The sequence below is a fragment of the Fonsecaea nubica genome (assembly GCF_001646965.1).
Source record: "Fonsecaea nubica strain CBS 269.64 chromosome Unknown Scaff1, whole genome shotgun sequence".
In the NCBI taxonomy this organism is placed as follows: Eukaryota; Fungi; Ascomycota; class Eurotiomycetes; order Chaetothyriales; family Herpotrichiellaceae; genus Fonsecaea; species Fonsecaea nubica.
This window is the reverse complement of record NW_019173674.1, coordinates 260,430-276,493: the sequence shown is the minus strand read 5'-3', so window position 1 is coordinate 276,493 and position 16,064 is coordinate 260,430. Positions and strand designations below refer to the sequence as shown.

The following is a 16,064-nucleotide window of genomic DNA, read 5'->3' as shown; positions in this document are numbered from 1 at the left end:
AAGTGAGCTCTTCGGTGAGCTTGGGCTGGTCACTGCGAGATTCCGATCGCCTTGGTCTTCCATCTCGAGATGAGTTACTGGAGCTCCCAAGACGAAGGTTCGGGGTTCCCTTGTAGAGGGTTATAACCTGCTAAGGCTGATGCCGCTTGAATATCCCAGAAAGATTTGACAAGGTACATACCGGGAGCGGTCAACCGGCGACGATGCAAGTCCAGTGCCTCGTGCAGGCGCTGAAATGTGGGCGACCAAAAAGCGTCTCGGTCGCCCGAAACAAGGGCCACCAGACAGTGAAATCACACGCCAAACACCCCAGCCCAGGCAGGGAGGCAGTCCTCCCTGTCACAGTTCGCTTCTGCGAGTCACTGCAGAGTACATTCCACCACCCCGCGCGTGGGTGTACCCTAAGTGGTTGCTAGTTGCAGACTGAGCCTAAGCCTCGTTCCCCGTGTCCGTGGCGGCAGCTGGCGCCGACCGGGGGGGTGTCGCATTTCAAGAATGCGACACCCCCCTGGTCAGTTCACCCGACTACTTTAGGAGGTTCGAGAGACCTCTCGCAAAATTGTCCGCTCTTTCTTCAGTCAATTTGCAGGAAAGATGGACAAGGTCATTGCCCAGTATCGTGGCATATCAAACCTTTCTGTGATTTCCCAGTCTACCCTGAAATCAGCAGAGAAGTCTGCCCTTCACCATGACCAACCACATCACGTTCTTCTACCGCTCGTGCCCTGTAAGGGACACGCTGCGCTTGCGGTCATTGTGATTCAGCGTCTAACCAGCTCCGAGTGGCCTGGATGCGTTTTCTTTGGGCTGGCCATCAGACATATACATCGTTGTTGCCATGACGATGATGTGTTCGAGGCCGTTGGCAAGCAGATTGGCAGCACTATCGGCCGCCTCTACACTCAAGTAACAGTCGATATCTCGATCGCGCTCCAAGCGGCACAAGTATTTCAATTGCCGGTGGCTTGGTAAGTCGCGTTCGGTGACAGGCGGAGGAACGAGACCGCTGACGGGACGCCAGTCCTGTGCCACTCCAGCTCTTGTACGGAACGACGCTTAGAGATCGAGATTTGGAGATTGCCAAAGGCTATGCCGATACCCTCAGCAAGAAGATCAAGAGTGGAATTAAAGAAATCAAGAAATATCTCAAGCAAGGGCATGGTATCATCGATACTCTCTCGGGAAAGACATCCAACCCGGTTGGCGGCCAGAGACAGGTTGACGCTACTACTACCTACGACGTTATTATAGGTACATTCTTAGAGGATGCAAAACGATACCAGAGCGATAGCTGGACGTCGAAATTTCTGGTGTGGTGTGCCAACTTCAGTGCTGGTGCTCTTGACTACATTGCCAATTCCCTTCCACTCCGATCAGTGGCTAATTCGGAAACCGACACGAGAACAGATGGGCGTATGGCAAACCGAAAGTACTGGCAGCGCCGGCGTACCCTGGCTCGAGTAGTCAACACGATCGTCCATCGCCTCCCGGGTCACTCGCGGGTCATATATGCCGCTCTCGGAGGTACGTATCGAGTTTCTTAGTGAGCTGGCTGATTGAGATCGCAGTGAAAAATTACTATTTCTCCCCTCGCCATGGTCTCTCCGACCCTCAACTTGACTCGATAATATCATGGGTCCTTATGGATCTAGAAGAAGAAGATTTGACTATTTTGGACCAACATCCAGATATATATTGTCCTGTTCAAGCCATAACTGAGAGGACCCAGTTAAGGTAACTATTTTTCTCCAGTTGATGAGCGAAAACTGAAGATATGACAGCGATGAGGTGATCGCTAAGGCACTTTTCAAAGACGCATCCGAAAAATTATCCAAGGCAAAAGGAAAACACCTGAGAGAGTCGGAGTATATAGGCGAGACCGAGGGAGAAGAGTCGGAGTCTGAAGGTGAGACTGGGAAAGAAGTGACTGAGAACGGAGAAATTAGCCCTCCACTCACTCCCCAGTCCATCTTTTCGAGCTCGTCTTCATCGCGTCGTCACTGGAATTGTCCTCCGAAAGATACGGACATAATATGCGATCTCACCGGACCTCCACCCGACAACAGAGCAAACAATACACAAGGCCTTAGCGTTGGCATATACGAACCCGACATTTCATAGCTATACTTCGTAGCCAACTTCCTCCACAGGGCATGGCTCAGGCCTGCACAGCCACAGCTCAGAGCGGCTTAGTCACGACTCAGGTCAAATCGCAGCACCCAGGCAGGATGCTCAGGTCTAGAAACGGACATGGATTTTGGAGAGGTCAAGATTCGCCTCTGAGTATAGTGGTATTTGGAGTATCAAGAAAATGGATCAAAGCGCATACTGTATAACAACCGCTCAGCACGCATCAAGTACGGGGTATGAGTGCACCCTTTAGCCACATCGACAGTTTGCACTTCTAGTCAGTCAATAGCTTATGACCAAGGGATATTGCCGCCTCAGACAATGGTAATTTCCTGCCGGGGAATCGCTCTCAGGATAGCATCCACTCGGCCAAACCGAGACTGGAATCCGTTACGGCTCCAATCCACAATGACATGGTCTTCGACGATTTCGACGTAGCCGATCCGTTCATATACGCCGTGTTTTTCTCTTGCTCGCAAGACCAGCCCTAGATGCAGGTTGTTATCGGGTCCATCTCTGTTGTCTCCATCAGGAATCAAGGTCGATGTCGCAATCGGGACGACAAAGACCTCGGAATCCCATGGTACATGGTGCTCTCCCGGCAAGTCGTAGTCGTAGTCCGGATAGTATCGATTCACATCCATCTTGCCATCTTTCATCCCTGCGGTCCTTGCGAGTTCTGGCCACCGACTCCGAATCCATGGCCTTTTCCAGGTAGCTTTGAGGACAGGGGCACGAAGGGTAATTCGAACCTCGTCCTGGCTCGAGGAGAAATTGCCCAGCTCCGGCGGGCCTTTGGTATCACAGTGGATGCCCAATAGTTCCACCACTCCAAAAACGGACCCTATCCTCAGATCCCAGGCTACCTGGACTTGGACAGACGCCCACGACCAACTCGGAGCTCTCCAAATGGCTGGTCTTGCCGACTGTGGCCCCACTGGAGTCCGCCACATTAGATCAAGGAGGAGAGTAGATTTCCAGAGTCCTGCTAGAAACGCATCACGAGGTCTTAGCCTGTACATTCTTTGAGTCAAGGCAGCCAGCGCTGGGAAGATGTCACTTGGATAGGAAATATGGAGACGGGTATACTCTTCCACGGTGCGATACCACAATGTTCTCGGGTCTTCCTGTCCTATTTTGCCCAGAGTCTTCCATGAAGGATCCCAGCCGTGGAAATCCGACAGAAACTCGACTTGGTCTGTCGCATCGTCATCACTGACGCCGCTTTCACTTCTTCTCATACATCGGCACGACCACATAACTTCTTGAGAGCAAAAGTGCAGCACGCGAACTGACAAGTGCATCTCCTGATATACCCAGGCACGGTCTAGCAGGGGGAAGTTGTCCAGATCCAGGTGGAAATCGTGCACTGGGTAGCTTGGGGGTTTCAAGCGTACATAGACATCTTTGCTCCCATCAAGCAAACGCGCAAGGTGACGGGCATCAGTGCGACTGTAGCAACCTTGGCAGCCTTCCTTGGATTTCGAAGCAGCAATGGTGATCAGAGCGTTTTCGTAGATCGAACCGACCTCTGTGGCGTTCAGAGACCAATCATCACTGCTGTCTTGAAGAATGCAGAGGGAATCAATCCATAAAAAATCGATGTGTAGCCGGCGACAGATGTCTATGGCGTCTTGAAACGTTTTAGTGAGTTCTGCCCACGGCACTTCCACCTTGAACTGTTCTATCGTAGTCCGTTTTGCTTTGAGAATAGTACTCTCCGGACGACGAGGGGACGGGCCCCAACAGTGGCTCAGGCATGCGTATGGGTATCTCTTGTGTACACTTTCTTCACGGAGCACTACTTTGCCGTTCGTGACCTCCAATAGTCGGCGTGGGAGGCGTGGCGCATGACTACTATTGCCAACGTAAGGTTTGGGACAATTTGGATGGTTGGTCAGACAGTCTGTCATCCAGGCCCTGATCGTGTCAAAACTCGCAGCCGAGGACGTATCTCCTGGAAGTAGATGTCTTGTTTTGTTTGAACCTGGGTGTTTTCTAGGTTGCGCTAGTTATACCCGGTGCGTTAGTCTCTCGGAACGAACATCACGGCATTTACTCAGCCAAGAGTCTATGAGAACGTCCCGCTCTCAGAGCTGGAACAGTACTCACAGCCAGGGGTGAAAATGTCAAGTTGAACATTGTCGTCCGGATGGTCTCCATCCCCGTCCAAAGTCAAATCGAACCAGAAATCCCACGTTCCGTCTAAAGAGCCGTCACGAGCGAGAATACTAGGGTCGTAGCACGTAATGCACTTAGCTAGGAGGGAGCATCGAGAGCAGCCGTCTTCTGCAGCAAGTCGGAGTTGATCGATGGCGCAGGACAAGTCCCAGGTGCGACTCGACGAAGCTTTTGGCAAGTGGCAACAGAGGCAATTTTGAGAGGAAGCAGTTGCAGCAAGCTCCTGTCTACAGAGTTCGAGGAACGAGCTCAGAGTCATTTGACAGCTACTGAGATGGTATGACTTGAGAAGGAGAGAGACACAATCGGGAAGTGAAAAGAGGCGTCGAGGTTTGCGGAGTCGATGCTTATGAGATGATTGGCGTCTTGGCGACACTAGGCTACATCTGGCAATAGGCCAACTGCGCATCATGCAGTGCCACGAATGCATAATTCCCCCTCCATCACCACCACAACCTGATCATTGTCCAACTTTTGCTCCCATCCTCAACCAATCCCTTCGTATCTCGGATACCACACATCCCACATTTCCGTCTTCCTGACTTTGAGGCCCCCTGCTGTCAATTGCTCCACGGCTGTCATCCAGTCGGACGTCCTGGGATGTAGATGACGTGGTGTGGATCGTCGAGCCTTACTCGGATGCTGGATGTCCATACGGAGCCTTGCAATTCCGTCGACATGGACAAAGTCTTATCGCTTTTGGGCCTGTGTCGCGTGCCCGAGGATGCCCATCTGCATTTCTCGTGGAGCCTCGCTTGTCGAAATGTACCAGAGTGATGAGGCCACTCTCACAAACTCAAAGTGTCTGTGTTTCCGGCACCTCCGTCATGAGGGGCGCCTATCGAGCACCTGATTCTGTTCGTTGTTTGTTGGCTGCGCACAGATCTTGTCCTTCTGCTCACCACCTTTGTCCTACTTGTCCTTCGCATCATTGTTTCCTTTCACGATCCTTCGGCGGTCAGGTGGCCAATAGCTGGCTGAGCGAATACCTGGATTGCCTATCCAATCAAACAAGAGCAGGGATCTGAGGATACCCTTGGAGGTGCTAATTAATCATACACGAATTGGGCAGTTACCGGAAACCTCATTGACGAGTCTCATCGAACCGTCTTGGACGTGGGCGATCGCGACGACTCAGAGGCCAGACCCATCCTTTCCCGGCCTTTGGACGAAGACGGTCAATGTGCGCAACTCTATCTGGCACGGCGAAGCTTGCACGGGTACATAATGGGATTCCTGGGCTTGGGCGAGCCATCCTGGGGAACTCTTATCATTTTCCTTGGGGCATGGATCAACCGTGACTTTACCACCCCCGTTGCACGACCAACTCGAGAGTCTGACATCGTCCTTGTCGAAGATGTCGGTCATGAGATGGGGCTCGAGGCTCTAGATTCGACACGTACCGGAGACGCACCACTGTCAATACGCAACGCTGAGCGTTGGCGTCCAAGAGAATTGTCCCTACTCGGGCTAAAGACGACAATTCAAACACCGAACACGGCCGTCTTCCGAGACAGAATATTCAGCAGAGTGCTTTTGCGCTTTCCTTTCTTAATCGAGATCGTTTACTGGGGCCTCATTTACGGCGTTGAGTCGAAGACACTCCCTGGTACTACGCAGGCGACTAATGCATTTGTTAGGTCTACCAGTTTGGTCGGGGCCAGTTGGCCGTCAGATTCGTTGAACAGACAGTCGATATAGCCTGTCATCATGCCCTGGCCGTCATTGAACTAGAACAGCGACTCCACATATTTTGGGAGCTGAGCATCCAGAAATTTTTCCTCCAGTATCCCGGGTTGATGTGGTGGATCAACCGGATCTACAGTTTCATCCACCTTCCTGCAACGATCACTTTCCTAGTGGGCTTATACTACTTTGCCATCACGCGCAATCGATCTACGGCCAATTCAAACTGGTCTGATCATGCCGTAAGCTCCAACGGTCCGGAACTTTACGAATCTCGGCGTCGGGCGCTGGCGCTGTGCAACCTCTTTGCATTTTGTGTCTTTAGCACTTGGCCATGCATGCCTCCCCGTCTGTTACCGGACTCGAAATTGCCTGGTGAGCCCGGTGAGCTGGCGCGAAGCTTTGCCTTTATCGATACGGTGCACGCACGCGACGGAGCTGTCAGCGTCTTCAACACGAGGAAATGGACCAACCAGCTAGGTAGGAGCTGCATCATGTGGTGAATGTCCAGGAAGAATGCTGAGACTTCAGTCTAGCCGCAATGCCCTCACTTCACTTCGGATACTCGCTACTGGTGGGCGTCTCTGTCATGCGCCTTCCCCTCGCTCCCACGACCAAACGATATAGGATCTCCGTTCCCGCTGTACCACTCCTCAAGTCCGACCGCACCGGCTTTGTCCTCCGGATCCCTTCTCTACCCAAGCTACTCTGCGAGATCATTGGCTTTTTGTATCCATTCTCAATCTTGATCGCCATCATCGCGACCGCGAACCACTTCATCCTGGACGCCGTGGCGGGCGGCATGATCTGCTTCTTCGCCCTACGCTACAACCACTTTATGAAGAATCTCCTACCCCTCGAGGACTGCGTGTTCTGGTGTCTCCGCGCTCACAAGCCCGTTCAAGAGCTGCCGGACCAAGGCGCGCGCCTCGACGACAAGATATAGTCACTTCTCCAGAAGGACGCTGCAGTAACGGACCCTCTCCGACGTGTTGACCCGCCTTTCTTATGAAAGACGCGGGTGACGGGTCCTGAACCCTTGAACAACGCCCAGGACCGACTTTGGAAGGATAACCCGGGAGGCAACAGGACTGATGAGCAGAGCAGCAGGGCAGAGCAGAGCAGTAATGCGCAACGAGACGAGACGAGACGAATCGAGTCACGAAGACATGAGGGACAAGGGAGCTAGATGGTTAGATAGTTATAGCTGAGCGAGGCAGTGCAGCATAGCAACACGGTAACAGGGATGCAGGATGCAGGATGCAGGGATACATTACGGGCCAAGCGTGAACGGTATTACATTTCAAGCGGTATAGGATCGCAAGAAATTTTACACACAAAGCCTGGCGATCTGCGATCAAAGAATATTCATTCACTCCTCTTTACATTCCACGCTCTGTGGAGAAGTCGGTTAGTTTAACTACTCAGTTTCACCAAGAGGAAACGGTATATGATTAATATAAATGCGCGCTGATCTCTCAGAATTTTCAAGAATCCCCTCCTCCATCGTTTCCTCGTACTGTGCAACTACCACTACCACTACCACTACTGCCGGCTTTGGGGATCAACTACCCGATCATGTCTGTCCTGTCCAGTCTCATGTGCTTGTGCGAGAAACTGTGCATTTCGCGTGAACAACGATCTAACCCCATGGCAGGCCATCAATCAGATACTCGGAGGTTGTCGGCGACTGGGGTGGCGAGGGCGAGCGAGATAGAACTAGACATTTAGATTTGGAGAGCCTTCATCTTCGCAACCTCCTCGGGAGGCATGTCGTATCCCTGCAAGTTTGAATCATCCAATCGTGCTAGCGTATCTCAAAATGTCTCTTGCAATGGATCGCCAGGCTTAAAGGCCATGAGGTGGGTGGATAGATAGACAGATCGACAAACAAACAAGCAAGCAAGCGAGCGAGCAAGAAAATTGGATTGACAGGGATATCCTGTCAAGGAGAGACGTGGCCCGGTGTGGTATGGCGTGGCTTACATGCTTTGCTTCCGGAAACGAGCGCGCCGACACGTCCCGTTTGTACTGCTTCAGGGCCTCGATCGACGTCTCGCCCACGGTGGCATATTTCATGTGCCATCTACAGGGATGGGTAGTCGTTAGCACTCTGGCCGTATCATTCCTCCCCAGGAGGTTGTGTCTCTCCGAGACAGACAGACACAGAGAGAAAGAGAATTTCCCCCGGGGTGATGTGTGATGCAGGAAAATGAATACTCACATTGCGGCAAAAAGCGAGTTTTCGTAGCCCAACAGCAGAGCTCATGGAAGGACATATGCAGCAGCACAGCACTGCGGCCTCTTCCAAGATGAGGCGCAGGATTCGATACGTCGACGCTCACCTTGTTCATCCGAGATCTCATATGAGCCCATGGGCATATCGCCCGGCAACAAGTGTGACTTTGCGCCCCGTGCCACGGCCTTGCAATGATAGATCATCTCGTCCAGCGTCCGTCGCATAGTTCGTCGCGTCGTGGCCCAGTGCCACGATTGCGAGGCTGTCGCCAACCAAGACCAGGTCCATACCCGCTTTCTCGCACAGCAAGGCGGTCGGATAGTCCCAAGTTGTCGTACAGCAAGCGACGCCTGATTGGCAAGCATTGAGAAACTTCTTGACTCCTCCCATTTTTCTAGGCTGGTAGCAGATTCAAAGCAGTTGTAGTGTGGGTAGTTACCAAGATGGCTATCCTTCCCAACTCCTGTCAGATCCTCAGCGGGAGAGCCGAGGGGACTCAACATCGAGGTGGCAAGCTCCGATTGCGCTCGGACATCCAACCGCATTGCCAGCAAGACCCATCCTGTGCCCATGTGCCATAGCCCTAGCGAGAGTTAGAGAGTCATAAGCATCGTCGTTACAACGCAGTCTCCCGAGGTCAAGCATGAGTCTCCAACCCCTTTTCCTCTTTTGTGTCTTTTCTTCCCCGCTCCCGTCGTGCGCTAACGCCGTCCGGCAACTTCGCGAATACTTCAGCCTCGCCCTTCGCTGCTCTCAGAGTCGAAACCCCAATCTTTTGAAAACTACAGGCCCTCGCGAATTTGTAGACAAGGTTCCTGCAGTAGCGACACGTCCTTGCTCGCTAAAGAGTTCACACACCAGCGGCTTTTCCAGCACCATCATTCCTCCATCTTCTGGGACATTTGCTTCTGACCACAATGGCTCCCTCAGCGACGAGCAATGGTGGCTCCATTCCGGTCAAGGCGGACATAAGCAAGAACCGTGCGGTGGTCATTTCAGGGATCAATGACATCACCGTTCAAGACTGGCCTGTGAAGCTGGATTCGTACCGGGATAGCCCGACATACGTTGCCGGTTCACCACTACCGAGTGGTAAAGCCCTTGTCCGGATTCGCGCTGGGGGAATCTGTGGCTCAGATGTAAGTACCCGGGCGCAGTATTTGACAGAGCTAATCGAAATGTTGACCGAGATTTATAGATCCACTTCTGGAAAGAGGGCCGTGCAGGCCCTGATATCATCGAAGAACCTTTCATCATCGGGCATGAAGCTGCTGGGGAAGTCATTCAGGTCGCTGATGATGTCAAATCGTGGGCACCTGGTGATCGTGCCGCGATTAAACCGGCTCTTCCCTGTTTGGCGTAAGAGTGTCCTGAATAAGACCTTGGCCACGGGACTGAAATGTGATCAGTTGCGACGAGTGTACGACCGGCTTTTCCAATATCTGTAGCTCGATAGAGTATTACGGAGTACCGGGACCCGGGCGGCAGGATGGTTTGCTCACCAACTACAAGATTGTCCCGGTCACCGCACTGGCTCGCCTGACGCCCAAAATCTCATGGGTCGAGGCTGGTGCGATACAGCCTTTTGCCATCGCTATCCAGATGACTCGGCAAGCTGGACTGAAGGCAAACCAAACCGTGTTGGTCCTCGGGGGTGGGTGTATCGGGTTGCTGCTGGGAGCAATCGCCAAAGCGTAAGTCATGATCAAAGCCAGGGGTACCGGTGTACATGCTGACCACAGTATTGTTGAAGATATGCCGCAAAGAAAGTAGTCGTCTTTGAGGTGCAGCCTCACCGGGCGGAATTCGCAAAGACATATTGTGCAGATCAGGCATTTGTCAATCCGCCCCGCCACCCGAACGAGACGACAGAAGAATATTCCAGCAGAGTTGCCAAAGACATCCTAAGCTCTGTGGATGGGCTCCACCGGGGGTTTGACGTTGTGGTGGAAGCTGCAGGCGCCGAAGAGTGCATGCAGATCGGACTCCACGTCTGTCGACCTGGAGGGACTTGTGAGCGTCTTCAAGATGGAAACCACTTCCAAAGTGTTGCCAGACTAACCTGAGGTGTTTTCTGATAGACGTCCAAGTTGGACTGCTCAACGGCCAGTTTCCTCGGCTTCCGATAATGGATATTTGCTCCAAGCAGCTCAACGTGCGAGGTGAGGCTTCCAGACCCGACGCACCACCTTTATTTTGGCCCTAACAAAAACAATCACAGGAACCTGGAGATATAGTACCAACTGTTTCGAAGACGCCATATCGCTGATTGACAGAGGCCTGGTCGATGCGAAGTCACTGATCAGCCACGTCTTTCCCTTTGAGCAGAGTCTGGAGGCGTTTGAGACCGTCCATGAAGTCAAGGCGAAAGATGGCAGGCATGTCTTTAAAGTGGTCATCTCCGACGAGAAACTGTAGATATGACAGTAGAGATGGCGCTTCTATGTGCAGAGCTTGCCGAGAGTGCTTCTCGTATGTTCTGAGAGATTGAACCCCTTCTATCAGGGAGACTGGTGAAATTCGTAGGGTGCACCGAGTAGAATGGCATCGCAGCCAATGTCGTAGCTGGCAGGCATGATTACTTCGGCTGTGGTCCTGATGGGCCCGAGGACTCTCGATAGGGATGTCGCGGTTCTGGACAGGGGTCAGATAGAGAAAACACGGATGATGTCGGGGAGGAATAATGAGACAATATGCGATGAAGTCCTACCTGGTAGTGCTGGGATATCAATTCAAATGACAGTATTAGCCCGCCAGGGAAATGGGAAATTGACGTTCAAATGACACTCACCTGGTCAACCACTTGTAGCTCTGATATACACCAAGTACCCTACCACCCACCCAGCCCACCCTACCTCATACAACCATGATCTATTCCACCTCCTGCACCTGTAGACCTACCAGTGGTCCATTCTCGTTCCCTGTGTACTTCCATGCAGCTTTACAGTAGTAGACAGGTTTAAAAAGAAGGTGCCCCAAGGCAAATGCCCTACGTGCACTTATGGCAACGGGCTATTCGAGCCATTATTCCGGATACGCACTCGACATCATTAGATCTACTCGGTACAGATATACATTCCACACATCTCTCCATCAGGTTGGAATCATCCCGACATGTGTTGTTCTGCCAGCCAAACACCGTCCCTCATGGTAAACGCCCGCACACCATTTGTATACAACGTGTTGAGTGTACCCTTACTCCTCGGTCGCCCTTACGACCACCACTCCCTTCATCAAGCTGTAGAACCCCTTCTCTTTCAACTCTGACCCAGGTTGTGTACCGTTATAAGGCTTAGTTGTTCTGCGGGGGAATCTGCAAAGTCATCTTGTCTCCCTCCACCGTAGCGACACCAGGCACAACACCTGGGGCCGGTGCTGGCGGTCCAGTTCCCGATCGTCTTCTCCTTTCCCTCTCCGTAGGTCCACTCTCAATTTTACTGAGCATGAACCCATTTTCGTCGCCGGCAATACCACTCTTTCGGAATTTCCCACCCATGCCGTTCATCCAGCTATCATCTTCGTCACTGCCCAGCCAATAACTTCGGCCAATGCCGACCATAAAGCGACCAAGTTTGCCTCCCCAACCCTTTCCCTCTGGTCTGCTCTCAGAGAATGGATTCTCTGCTAATTGGGAGTTTATTGATGCGGTGGTATAATCGACGCCCAGTTTAGATCCGCTCGAGGCAATATGTTGTCGGATGACCATACGGGCGAAAGCGAGCATGATCAAGCAGAAATAAGCCCGGATGGTCCACATGGCAATAATAACACCCACGGAATTCATGTTTTGCGAGTCCAAGACGGCCGATTGCAGGGCGCCGTTGCTTCCGCTGCCCGCAGCGTTGGTGGCAGGGACCCCAGCGGCGACAGCGTCCTGACCACCACCCGTCATGGGAGGCTGGGGTGTGGCAACGACTTCTACTCTCGAGACATTGAGTTGTGGATCCGTGAATCCCGATACTTGGTCCATAGTCGATGCGCCAGGTCCTTTCTTGTCCGTCTTCCCTGCGTCATGCTGTGCCAGCACCAAGAACCATGTCGCAGCGAAGACGGCGGTGTATGCGGCGTTAACGATACTGTCCAAGATGTAAAACCAAGCCAGCGCAAGGCACTGCAGGGGCGATTGTTTTCGGATATGTCGTGCAAGGTAGGCAGTAAGGACGAGTGCGACGGTCGAGTAGATGTACATGGACAGTTGGAAGGGCGATAGGTGGTATCCCGTAAAGAGCGCAAGAATGCCGTAGAGGCCAGCGAGTTTATTGACCAGCATCGAGAGGGTAATGAGACTGGCGCCCGTCGAGAGCGTCATCGTGTAGAAGAAGCGCTGTGCAGAACAAGTCAGCATGGAGGGGAGAAACTCGAGGTTTCGACACTGTTGGCATACCTTTGGACGGCCCAGGCGCAAGAGGCGCGCGGAGATGCCATAGTTCGCCATAGTCAATGCAAGTTCTAGAGAGAAACAAAAAGAGATACTGTCGTTACCGTCGACCAAAGTCGCGCGAGAGGAAAGGAATTGAGATGGCAGCAAAGGGCGGGAAATTGGATGGATTGATGGGTTGGTGGAGGGCGAGAAATAAGGGAGCCACCCACAGCCACCCAAAAGCGGCATCCCCGGCACCCCCGGAACGGCCGTTGGGTGTTTACATCATCATGCACAAGGCTTAGTTGATGTGCATCAGGCTGCATTAAAGGAAACAGGCTTCATATAACAAAAGACAGGACCGATCACCTATAATAACCCCATGGCTCCTCAGTCAGCCATTCTATTATTTTGCATGCAATCTCATCTGTCTAGGTAGAAGGTAGAATACAAATTTGCCAGGCCAGTCGATGAATCCGATGGGACATACTGCAAGCACGGCCATCAAGTACACCCTTTTCCCTACCATGTCCATGCGTTCGGTGAGCCACATGTCGGTATGGTTCTTGACGCCGTTCACTTTCTTTGCGCCTCGTATCTCTGCAGAATCGTGCTTTCCACCCAGGCCCCCAACTCAGTGTGGATGAGTTTTGTCGCAAGTGCCGCCACCACCATCGCCTTAGTCGTACAAGCTGTCATCATTGCCAGCATCACCAAAGCCAGTACCGTTGGCGGCATCGGCTTCTTGACCAGCAGAAGGGAATTTGAAGAAAGCACTACCACCGCTCTGTTTCATGGCTTGTGCAAAGGCTTCATAGCGGCGAATCTCCACATCGCTAACGGACCGCCGGGCAGCTTGCATGGCCTCTTCAAAGTGTCGTCGGGTCAGCTCGGGGACGGGATCCTCGCCTTCGTCGGCGTCCATGGCATCCTCGCCAGCGGCCTCACGTTCCTTCTGTCTTTCAATGTCTGCGGCAATCGACTCCTTGATGGCGAGTTTGACAGCCCGTTGTGTGACGAAGCCCAAATCGGCACCGGAGAAACCATGGGTCTTGCTGGCAATGTATTTAAGATCCACATCTCCAGCGACAGGAGTCTTGCGCAGTTGCGCCCGGAGAATGGATTCACGGGATGCTTCGTCGGGAAGGGGGACATAGACAAGAGTGTCCAGACGTCCGGGTCGGCAAAGAGCATTGTCGAGTTGCTCAGGTCGGTTGGTAGCGCCGATAACAAAGACGTTCTTCTTCGAGGTCATGCCATCCATTTCAGTGAGGAGCTGGTTAACAACCCGGTCAGATGCACCACCGGCATCACCCACGGAACCACCACGGGATTTGGCAATCGAGTCAAGTTCGTCAAGGAAGACGACACAGGGAGCTGCGGCACGCGCCTTGTCGAAGATATCTCGGATATTGCTTTCAGACTCGCCGAACCACATACTGAGAAGCTCAGGACCCTTGACGGAGATGAAGTTTGCGGCACATTCGTTGGCCACGGCTTTGGCAAGCATAGTTTTACCGGTTCCGGGAGGACCGTAGAACAACACTCCTCGAGATGGTGAAAGACCGAATTTGAGGAATTTCTCGGGGTGGTCGACAGGGTATTGCACAGACTCGATGAGTTCGCGCTTGACACCCTCGAGACCACCGATATCGTCCCAGCGAACGTTGGGAACTTCGACAACCGCCACCTCGCGGAGAGCAGAGGGATTGGAGACACCCAGGGCATACCGGAAGTTTTCCATGGTGACTCCCAGCGAATCCAACACTTCGGCATCGATTGTGTCCTCGTCCAGGTCGATCAAATCCATCTTCTCACGAATCTGCTGCATGGCGGCCTCGGAGCAGAGTGATGCAATATCAGAACCGACGTAACCGTGAGTCTCGGCGGCGATCGACTCAAGGTCAACATCTTCGGCCAATTTCATGTTCTTGGTGTGGATTTGCAGAATTTCCAGACGGCCAGTCGGGTCCGGGATACCGATGTCGACTTCACGATCAAATCGACCAAATCGTCTAAGGGCGGGATCGATCGAGTTGGGTCGGTTGGTGGCAGCCATCACGACCACGTTGGACCTCGCCTTCATGCCATCCATGAGAGTGAGCAGTTGCGAGACGACACGTCGCTCTACCTCGCCGTTGGTCTTCTCTCGCTTTGGTGCGATAGAGTCGATTTCGTCGATGAAGATAATGGCAGGAGAGTTCTTCTCAGCTTCCTCGAAAGCTTTCCGCAGGTTGGATTCTGATTCACCAGCCATCTTTGACATGATTTCGGGGCCGTTGATCAGGAAGAAGAAAGCACCGGTTTCGTTGGCGACAGCTCGTGCCATCAGGGTCTTACCAGTACCCGGAGGGCCATACATGAGGATACCTCGGGGAGGTTTGATCCCGATCGACTTGAACAGCTGGGGATGTCGCAGTGGCAACTCCACCAATTCGCGGATCTGAGCCATCTGCTTTCTGCAACCACCAATATCATCGTATCCGACCTCGTTCAAGTTTCCTTCCTCGTCTTCACGCTGGATCGGGTCTCCTTCACAGTGAATAACGGTATCTTGGGCCACAATGCCGTACTCCGGGGGATCGACTTCGACCACTTTAAATTCGACTTGTCTCATACTGGCTCGAACTGTAAAGAGGTCTCCTTGTCGGACAGGCCGGTAGGCTTCGCGGAAGTAGGGGGCGAGGAAGACGTCGAAGAGAGACCCGGTCAGACCCTCGATGGTATCTGCGATAGGAAGAACAGCAATGCGCTTCGCCTGCAGGGAAAGTCAGAACTGTGCTGGAAATAGTGCAATAAGACAGTACTCACATATTTGATGTCAGGACAAGGGTGAACAGTGATGATATCGCCGTGCTTGACTCTAAGGTTGTGGCGAACCACTCTGTTGATACGAGCGCTTCCATCGTCGAGGTCGTCATCGGCTAGGACGATCAAGACGGTGTCCTTTCGTTTCTTTCCTCGGACCAAGACTGTATCGCCTCGGAACAGTTGTAACGTCTCCATGGTGTTGTTTGAGAGAGCAATGATGGAGTTATCATCGTTCGTAGCATCGGTCACACTGCGTCATTTGTCAGCCGGTCTGCACCAAGTCGTTGCCAGTGTTCAACGTACATCAATGAGTTTGGCTTCTTCTTCTTTTTCAGGATGGCTGTGGCCGTATCAAGCTCCTGGATAGCTTTGTCAGTCTGGGATTCGTCACCATGGAGGTTGCCGGGAGAAATCCGTACCTCTCTCTTTTCCGCGCCCGAAGCATCACTGTAGCTTGAGTTAGCAGCGCATCTTGCGGTTTCGAGGAAGGTGACACATACTGTAGGTTGACCTTCTTCTTGTCATGGGCGTGATCAGGTTCTGCAGACATCTTGATGTCCTTGAGATATCAAAAACGGTCTGAGAAGGAGATTGCGGAGGTTTGTTGATGTGGTTTCTAGGAGACCAGAGACAAGAGCGCCGGTCTTCGCAACGATA

At 52.6% G+C, this 16,064-nt stretch overlaps 7 protein-coding genes across 7 annotated transcripts; 3 read left to right on the top strand and 4 right to left on the bottom strand.

The window, feature by feature from the left end:
* Positions 1-688: 688 nt before the first annotated feature.
* On the top strand, positions 689-1,738 carry AYO20_00095 (hypothetical protein; the record flags this gene model as incomplete). Its single annotated transcript, XM_022638406.1, has 4 exons — positions 689-727; positions 859-968; positions 1,022-1,524; positions 1,569-1,738. The coding sequence occupies 4 exons, from the start codon at positions 689-691 to the stop codon at positions 1,736-1,738; spliced, it is 822 nt and encodes a 273-aa protein (XP_022505371.1).
* A 706-nt stretch (positions 1,739-2,444) lies between these two features.
* Positions 2,445-4,043, bottom strand: AYO20_00094 (hypothetical protein; the record flags this gene model as incomplete). Its single annotated transcript, XM_022638405.1, has 1 exon — positions 2,445-4,043. The coding sequence occupies one exon, from the start codon at positions 4,041-4,043 to the stop codon at positions 2,445-2,447; it is 1,599 nt and encodes a 532-aa protein (XP_022505370.1).
* A 1,495-nt stretch (positions 4,044-5,538) lies between these two features.
* On the top strand, positions 5,539-6,943 carry AYO20_00093 (hypothetical protein; the record flags this gene model as incomplete). Its single annotated transcript, XM_022638404.1, has 3 exons — positions 5,539-5,898; positions 5,952-6,477; positions 6,534-6,943. The coding sequence occupies 3 exons, from the start codon at positions 5,539-5,541 to the stop codon at positions 6,941-6,943; spliced, it is 1,296 nt and encodes a 431-aa protein (XP_022505369.1).
* A 781-nt stretch (positions 6,944-7,724) lies between these two features.
* Positions 7,725-8,460, bottom strand: AYO20_00092 (hypothetical protein; the record flags this gene model as incomplete). The annotated part of the gene is made up of 4 exons (XM_022638403.1): positions 7,725-7,778; positions 7,984-8,083; positions 8,222-8,261; positions 8,343-8,460. The coding sequence occupies 4 exons, from the start codon at positions 8,458-8,460 to the stop codon at positions 7,725-7,727; spliced, it is 312 nt and encodes a 103-aa protein (XP_022505368.1).
* A 693-nt stretch (positions 8,461-9,153) lies between these two features.
* Positions 9,154-10,654, top strand: AYO20_00091 (hypothetical protein; the record flags this gene model as incomplete). The annotated part of the gene is made up of 6 exons (XM_022638402.1): positions 9,154-9,375; positions 9,435-9,595; positions 9,646-9,930; positions 9,990-10,249; positions 10,318-10,398; positions 10,458-10,654. 6 exons carry the CDS (start codon positions 9,154-9,156, stop codon positions 10,652-10,654), a joined length of 1,206 nt encoding a protein of 401 aa, XP_022505367.1.
* An 874-nt stretch (positions 10,655-11,528) lies between these two features.
* Positions 11,529-12,671, bottom strand: AYO20_00090 (hypothetical protein; the record flags this gene model as incomplete). Its single annotated transcript, XM_022638401.1, has 2 exons — positions 11,529-12,560; positions 12,621-12,671. The coding sequence occupies 2 exons, from the start codon at positions 12,669-12,671 to the stop codon at positions 11,529-11,531; spliced, it is 1,083 nt and encodes a 360-aa protein (XP_022505366.1).
* A 604-nt stretch (positions 12,672-13,275) lies between these two features.
* On the bottom strand, positions 13,276-15,957 carry AYO20_00089 (cell division control protein 48; the record flags this gene model as incomplete). Its single annotated transcript, XM_022638400.1, has 4 exons — positions 13,276-15,354; positions 15,408-15,657; positions 15,711-15,854; positions 15,908-15,957. 4 exons carry the CDS (start codon positions 15,955-15,957, stop codon positions 13,276-13,278), a joined length of 2,523 nt encoding a protein of 840 aa, XP_022505365.1.
* Between the last annotated feature and the right edge of the window lie 107 nt (positions 15,958-16,064).